Source organism: Engraulis encrasicolus, chromosome 2 (genome assembly GCF_034702125.1).
Source record: "Engraulis encrasicolus isolate BLACKSEA-1 chromosome 2, IST_EnEncr_1.0, whole genome shotgun sequence".
In the NCBI taxonomy this organism is placed as follows: Eukaryota; Metazoa; Chordata; class Actinopteri; order Clupeiformes; family Engraulidae; genus Engraulis; species Engraulis encrasicolus.
Genome location: NC_085858.1, coordinates 20103645 through 20112566, shown reverse-complemented (window position 1 = coordinate 20112566; position 8922 = coordinate 20103645). Strand labels below are relative to the sequence as shown.

General features: G+C 42.1%; 1 protein-coding gene across 1 annotated transcript; it reads left to right on the top strand.

Moving 5' to 3' along the window:
• Positions 1-379: 379 nt before the first annotated feature.
• LOC134461208 (uncharacterized) lies at positions 380-5401 on the top strand. The gene is made up of 5 exons (XM_063213981.1): positions 380-476; positions 1896-2040; positions 2626-2662; positions 2808-4858; positions 4977-5401. Exons 1-4 carry the CDS (start codon positions 467-469, stop codon positions 4698-4700), a joined length of 2085 nt encoding a protein of 694 aa, XP_063070051.1. The 5' UTR covers positions 380-466; the 3' UTR covers positions 4701-4858; positions 4977-5401.
• Positions 5402-8922: the final 3521 nt, after the last annotated feature.

Sequence of the window (8922 nt, the reverse complement as noted above, 5' to 3'; positions counted from 1 at the left end):
ATAACACTTTCTATACTTTCTACTTTCTATTTTTTCTCTCATTTTTCCTTCCTCTGTCCTCTGAAGCATATTAAATAAACAGTTATGTATGATAATGTGCTATACAAATCCTATTGCTATTGATAAATGGGCTATTATGAGTTTATGTAAAAGTGCTTTTCTGATGGATTATAAATCAATATAAGCCTATCAAAATCATGTAGGCCACAGTGCACCTTTAGAATGTTGTTGGGCATGGCATTGAAAGAACCTCACAGCTGGTTGTTATGGCACTGTTATGACATCATTTATGACATCATTTAGCTCCATGATAGAAGTAGAATGTTGTGGCTTGCAAAATGTATTTCATGTTCTTGTAGCCTGCAGTCACATCACATTGGACTGCATTATTTTATGGAGAAAATACTTTTATTTCTGTAATAGACTGAGATCAATGCTTTACATGCAACGAGATTTCTAACAGAAGATGAAGAAAGGTCAGTATAGTTGAACTGAATATACATTTCATTGTGTTAAATATATACATTTCATAATATATATTTCTATTCAAAATTTCTCTATGAACTATTTTATAAATGAAGGCTACTAGATTGTAAAACTCCAGTGTGGAATTTAAGTTGTTTATTTAAATGTGCTTTGCATTCATAAATTGTCTTTTCATACATATGTATAATATTTAACTTAGTAAGTAATAAACTAATATTTATTGGTCTGACCAAAAACACAATAAGTGCAAATATGTTTTGCTGGTTGCTATGTCAGTTGCTATGGTAATTATATTGGTTGCCATGGTTGCTAAGTTGTTGCTAGGTGCTTGGGCAACCCTCATTGGTTGTCACAGGTCGTCCACTCTGTAGATATGTTTATGTGGTGTGTTAGTAGAGCAAACTGGTGCGAGCTCATCGTCTTGTTCATATTTGTGGCCGACTTTAAATGCGCTGTTTTAATAACACCCACATTGTGACAACAAGTTCTCGCTCACGTGTTTTCTCTCCATCGATCGACAAAAATCTAAGTTGTATGAGCCTAGTGACTTACTGGTACATCAATGCCAGTGATTTCAAAAGCACTGGCACACTGATCTGTGATAGGTCTGTTAGCGCATTAGGTCCCCTATGGGCGGGGTTGAAAGGGTGGGAAAAAGGCTTGTAGTCTCAACAGAAATCCACCTCTCTTAGACTTCCTCCTACAATGATGCAAAATAACGATTCTTACATCATTGTAGGAGGAAGTGTTAAGAGGTGAATACGGATTTCTTCTGTCTCAGGGGGAATTGAGAGTGTTGCACGACCATTCAAAAGTATGACTGGGTGTCTAGCAATGGAAAGCCTAATGCAAATGGGTGGAGTGTCCCTTTAATATATTAAAAACGGAATAACTAGTCAATTGGAATAGAGATACAAACGTCCCAATAATACGTACATCTGATTCAAATTATAATTAAATGAGCTGGTCTAGTCCTTTCCTTAGTTGTCATAGAGCAGTGTTCCATTTTTATATAGGTGTGACTGGCTATTATGTATGTGACAGAATGTATTCGAACGTCTTGTGTTAACTGTCATATAAGTAGGCTACTTCACTCGAATCAGAGGATCGGATTAGCTCTATTATTATAAAAGTGGCCAATGTAAGCGGAACTTATGACTAGTAATTCAAAATGGCAGACATTGAGAATATCCACCTATGCATGTACGAAAAGTGTACATTTCATAATGAATACTAGAAATTGATGGTGGTAGTAAATATGCATTGAAAAGATTACTGAGTGTGAATGGACAGCATAAATTCTGGAAATAATGAACTACTCTAAAAATACATACTCATAAATACTTACTTTCAAGAATACATTGACTGTTGAATTTTGAATATATGTCTATGTTGTATATCATTTGTAGGCTCTGAAGGTCCTCCTGGGCCTGACCCTGACCCTGACCCATCAGGACCCTCTGATGGCTCAAGACCAGGATCTGCTCCAGGCCCATCTCAGGAGGAACCCTCTCTATCTGATCTACAGGAATACATCCTAAACCTCTCTGAAGAGTAAGTTTTTTTCATTTTCCAGATAGTGCACATTCCATATTACTGTATAATAGTGGTGTAGATCGGCACTGCCCTCACAATCCGATTCGATCATGATTCGGGAGGTAGTAGATCCGATTCGATTCGATTCTATTAGATCCAATCCGATCTGATCCGATCCGATCCGATTCAATTCTACAATGCATTGCAATGCATTACATTTCTACTGAACGCAAAGCAAATGTTTAATCAGCCATGATGAGGCAATACAAGTAGTCAGATACTGAGCAACAATTTATTGGTTGTTTTCTATATCAGTCTGTATCACTCTTGCAATGTTTTGAAGTGCTTTTATTTAATTTAACATTCATTTGCTCCCGAAATATCCATGGAAGTAATTGAAACTTAAAAAAATTGCTGGATCGATTCTGGAACTTGCCGGATCGATTCTGGATCGTCCATGCCCCGCATCGATTCGGATCGCCGAATCGATCATTGTTGACACCACTACTGTATAAGTACAAATGCAGTCAAGTTATACAAAAAAAGATGTACATTAAAAGATAATAGCCTATTAAAATAATGTCTTGTTTAATTATTTTATAGGGAGTGGATGGCATTCGCCAGCATTTTTCATACCCCTGTGAGTACCATAACCTTGGTTCTGAAAGTATCAGATTGGTCTAGCTAGCCTAACTATTCATACAGTACCTTACTGCTCAAGCTATGCCTAAAGTTACTGGTCCTTGGTTTGGTTTATAAACAGACATATCTTTATCGATCTCCAGATGACCAGGACACACTTCTTGCACATATGTAAGGCTATCCTTAGAGTGGTCAGCTTCAGCTCCATCACCATGGTTTTACCAGCCTATGTGTGCATGGCCAAGGATGCTGAAATGACTTTCAGCAGACCCTCAAGTGCCACTAGCTCCGCCTCATCATCTGAAATCACTCCAAAAAGACCTGGTAGTCAGATGTTTCTCAAGCTGAAAAGTGTTCTTGGAAGACTACAAAAATCTGTGGCATGGCACAAGATATCTCGCTCAGCCGATTCACCTTCTCTGTGCCCTATGGTGGCAGAACATGGAAGTGAATCCCATGACCTGACCTGTATGGCAAAGACCCTGGAAAGGCTCCTTTCAAGTGACAATATCGACAACATTGCCAAAGGCCTTGTGGATCAGATTCAGGCTGTTCGGCAGGACAGGAGCCCAACTCCCCCTACTTTGGATGGAAAAAGAACCCCTGGGTGTGAGACTCAAAAGACGCCTCCCCAGAAGACACTGAGTGCCACTCAGGTAGTTTACTCTTTCACTGAGCAGGCCATCAAGGGATTGTTGCAGCCCTTCCTTCTCCCTCTGGTGCAATGGAATGCTGGTTGTGATGTTGCTACGTCCAGATTCTCTGTCTCCGGGATCGAAAGCACACCAGCCGTAAAATCATTTCTTGGCCAGGAAAAGCCTGACTGCAGCTGTCTGGTGGCCAGGTTAATGCAAGCACTGCCCAGCGTTCCCCATCAGCAAACCACAGATTCGTCAAAGATTGTGACATCAACCTCTTCTACTGAAGTTGCAAATGTCTTCTCCCAGCTCATGACCTCCCAGGTCATTGACATGATCGACTCGGAGATGGCGAAATATCTTGAGCAGAACAAAGAATTAACTTCGGACGAAGCAAGGATTCTATCAACAACGCCTGACAAACGTGAGCCCGCGCTTGGTGAGCGCCTGGCCTCTAGCCCTGATTCCCAAGGTGGTTTGATGTCAAGGCTCCTGAAAAGGTTCCTCTCAGAATTCAAATCAACTGATTCATCTGTGCTTGTTGCAACTGATGGTGTCAAAGCCTTTGCATCCACCAGTGAGAAGACGCAGTCTGCCTCTGCCAGACTTGAAGATGTGCTGGGACTCTTCACAAGTGTGATGGTTCACAAAGTGTTGGAGCTCCTTGATGCTGACTTGGAAGTAAAACAGGGCGGAGACCTTGACCTGGCTAAGAGAATTATCGACATGGACATGAGGCCTCAGAGCTCATCCAGCATTCCTCTGAGCTCTACTACAGCTCCTTCCATGCCGCACTCAGGTTCCACCATCCCTGACATATACAAGTATGTGACTGCCCGCGAACAACAATTCATCTCTACTGCGTGCAAGCATCCTGGAGACACCGATGACAATGGCTGTTTGGTCACAGCACTGGTGCTGCGTCTGTTGATTAAGATGCAAGACCAGCAGACTGTCCCTGTGGAGGCTAAAACGGACACCCAGAAGCTTCTGGAACGACTCTTGCTCGAGTTCACCAACGCATCAGGCACTCTGGACTTCAGCATGTATCAGAGCAACGCCAAACTGCAGGCACTCTACCGCACCCTGAACACGCTACTGCTGAGGAACTTCGGATCGCAGGCCATCCTGCAGAGACCAGTGGATGCAAAGGACTCCTCATTTGATGACCTCTTGATGTTAACATTGAGCAAAGAGCTGCGGAAGTGGGATGCGGAAGTCACAGCTGCCACATCAGCCCCAGCTGCCACATCAGCCCCAGCTGCCACATCAGCCCCAGGTGCCCCATCAGCCCAAAATGCCCCACCCTCCCCTGAGTCTCAGGCAGGAACCACAGGCAGCAAGACTCACAAGAGGTGGCTCAGCTTCAAGGTAAATGAAAATTCATTGATAACTTAATTGATAAATTGATAACTTCATTCTGTCAATAGCAGTTTTAACATACAGAAACGGGTTACAGACAATCTTTAAAATAGTGCATGTTTTCCTCTTCTAGCTCCCAAAGACACTTGGTAAGAAGAAAGTGTCTCCCTCTGATGCCGTTCTTCCTGACATAAGTAGGTGCTATCTAACATTTTACCTTTTTGGTTTTCATTTTGGTGCCTATGTTGTGTTGATGTTGTTTTTGTTATTGTTGTTAGTAATTGAGGCACTGATTTTCTTCCAATTCAACAGATCAGAGCAATAATGCTGATGCTGCAGATGTGCCTGTCCAGATGCCCCGTGAACGCTCGATGTTCATCAGATTGTTCACATGCTGTTTCAAAGGCTCTGGGGAATCCTGAACCTTTCCTTCCCCCAAATTTCCCCAAACTCCCTCCCTGTACCCCACATTCTCTTAAATTCCCTCCATATCCCTTGAAATTCCCATCCCAAACACACACACACACACACACACACGTATGCACGCATGTGCACACACACACACACACATGCCCAGACCACTCACCAACATTGCAATCACAGACACACAGATGCATGCACATGCACGGACACACACACAGACACACACAGACCTGCACACAGCCCCCCTCCTACACAACATTAAAACATTGAAAAATAATTACACAAAAAAAACAATAAAACCAACAAAACCCTCATTGATTGCCTTGGATTTCACTTTCACTTTCAAAGCAGATGATGATTAAAGGGTAATATTGTTTTCTTTCCCCTTACGAAAATCGACCATGGTTTTGATGTACCGGTAGTAACCATGATTCTACCATGTTATGTTATATCATGGTTACTGTAAGTACTCTGAACCAATCATAATATTACTATGACTTGCTATGATCCATGGTTTCGTGGTTACACAAAAAAAAACATGAAAACTTGTGTTGTAATGGTTATGGAGTTGGCCTGAAGATCATAGAGTTGCATGCTCGGATCCCACGCACGCACGCGCACACACACACACACACACACACACACACACACACACACACACACACACACACACACACACACACACACACACACACACACACACACACACACACACAAACACACACACAGATACGTGCCCTGATTATTTGAACTCCAAAATACATGTATTGCACACTCCGATGCTGATGTCTATCATTATGTCCTCCGCGTCACCTCTGTGGATCAATGGGAGAGTCGGCTCTGAGAAAATAGCCCTCAGTGATCATGCCATTATCCCAGCATAAATAAACATGCCAATCCCAGCTCAACATGTGCTTAAATGCACAGACTCCTCGGGCTACTCAGGCACTCCAGGGATGGGCAGCACAGTGAATCATTTTGGTATATATCATGGTATACACTACAGCATGTCATGGAATATTGCTTTGCTTTCCCAAATGGCATATGACAACATTATTATTATTATTATTATTATTATTGGTCGTAGTAGTAGTAATAGCAGTAGTAGTAGTAGTAGTAGTAGTAGTAGTAGTAGTAGAAGCAGCATTTATGCCTTTTCAATTCCTTGAATTCCTAGTCTCTGCATTTCCCCATGAGTCAGGGACTGCGTTGATCCCTCCTTTTTATTAGAACAAATGCCTCAAGTCAGATCGGCGCTATTTTTACACAGCATATTGCTGCCATCAATTAGTGACAATGTGATACATTATCCTGTTGGTGGCATTAACATATGGGTCATTGACGTTTCAGCAGTAGCACACGTCAGGGCGGCGCAACGACAGCCAGTTCCACTATGGTATGGACTTTTTTGTTTTAAGTGGACTATCTTAGAAGCGTATTAATTGCAGCATATCAACCACCAATTACTAATACATTTATGGGCATTAGATGCCGTTACGCTTCCTGTTGTCTGAGTGCAAAAAAACCTCTTTGACCTATATGGAAAATATCAATATACCAGGCCAAGATGACGGTGCCCAGGGTTATGCCACGCCACAAGGCTGATCACGGCCTATTCTATCGTTCATATCTATGTGTAAGGTAATAGAAAGAGTAGTAGTCTGCACACTGCAGCTCCGCTTTTAAAGTTTATTCAAGACATACAGTACAACGTTTCGGCCCTTCCATGGCCGGCGACCCGGGTTCGAACCTGGCCTGGGTCATTTCCCAGTCCCTCCCTGTCTCTCTCTACCCACTCGTTTCCTGTCCCTCTGTCACTATCCTATCATAAATAAAACACAAAAGCCAAAAAAAAGCTGAAAGAAAAGACATTCAACATTTCGACCCAGCAGGGTCTTCATAAGGCATGTGATTAAGTCGGGAGGTGTCATTTTAAATAGTCTCTGTTTCGGTGAACATAGGTCAAGTGGATTGGGTGCATCAATAGTATTGATTCAATACCCAGAAACACAACTATGGTGACATTGTGGGTGCATTCCAATATGCACACTCCTGTCCTCCACTTGTGTTTGTGGCCTCGCCCCACCTCCTGGCCCCGCCTCGGTGGAGAAAACAATAAAGTTTCCCAGTTGTCAGCCTAGCTACATGTACTACAACTTTTGAGGGACTGTTTTTCATCCACCACCCTAATTGCAAATGAGAAACTGATATTAGAATTGTGCTTTTGCAAGATAATGAATTAATTTTCTGTCATCAGTGACATCATCATGAGGTCACAAGCAGGCAAGTGATAAAGGGAGGATGGAAGTCCGCAGATTGGAATCCACCCACTGTTTGCATGGCACATCATCTAGCATAGCATGGATCATCACAGTTCAGCATTCTCTGTCACGGCACTAGTGTTCAGTGGCTGTAAAGAATGCCATTTCTAAGGAAGTATGGCATGTGGCACTTCACACTTTACACATGGCTAGAGGTGTCTAAGTAACAGTAAAAAAAAAAACACTAGTAACATATCTGAGTAACCAGTAGACCTGTATGGTGTTCTTACGATCAGCTGACTCTGCACTGGTTAGATCATGCCACTAGGTTTTTAGTGTCTTTAAATAACAACACAGTCTATCTATCTCATCAGGTGCAATGGAGTAAATGGTGTAGCAGACGTGCAAGTAATATCATTTGCTAGTGTTATACTTACACCATGAATTTACTTTCACACCTTTTACACCTCTGCACATGGAATGACCATTTATGGCATGATATAGCATGTTGTGACATTGCATCACTGTTAGCATGACGCAGCATCTAGCATAGCCTGGATCAGCAAAGTTCAGCATGGGCTGTCAGCACTGCATAGCACCAGTGTTGCCAGATTGGACGGTTTCCTGCCCAATGGGGCTGCTTAGGATGGCCACCTGTGGGTAAAAATGGGTAAAAAGGGCATTTGGGCGAGTTTTTCTGCAAATGTATGGCCATAAAAGTAGAATTTAGTTCAAATTGGGTGGGATTTAGTGCTTCCAGGCGGGTTTTGAACATTTTTGGGCTGGAAATCAGCACACTCATCTTGCAACTTCTGCACCAGTGGCCATCTAGCATAGCATGGATCAGCACATGGTAAGAGCAATAGTCTGGCCAGAGAGGAAAGAAGAAGAGAGCGGAAACAGCTGCCTCTATGGCGTCACCGCGCCGCCATTTTGATTTTGTTAGATATGGACGTTCCATGTAAATAACACAATGTTCAGACTCATACATGAGTGAGGAATGAAACCGTGTGTTGTTTTCTCTGTCGACCACATTTTCATCAAATTCACTTATTTCGCATTGTATTCATTTGATACGGGATTAATAGTTGATTTCTACGTTTTATTAAAAAAAAAACCCGTGATGACTGGAAACGGCAACTCTACAAAAAAGTTCCTTTTTGGGAACTTCTAGACGCAACGCTGACTCTTCCTGAAAAGGCAAGTGGCTTAATGTTTTTGTATTGCATAAATATGACAAGTAACTATCCACTTAGCAGTAAGTTCGTCATTATCTTTATATTCGTCATCAAATGGATTTATATTATGGTTGTATTCATGGATCTTTCTGGACAGTGGGTGATGTGTGTGTCGGCGTTTAACGTTAGCATATCTCATGGACAGCTAAGTGTCTATGATGTTAAATTATTAGGCCTATGTTGAGTATAACTATTTTATTCGTAAGTATAAAATGGAAGTTAACACATCTCCTCCCAGTCGTTGTTTGGAATTTTAGCCTTAGTCTCCGGCCAGTTTCATAAATTTTCATCAGCAAGCGAACATTTTTGTCCGATGGGCATGTGTAATTTCTAGAA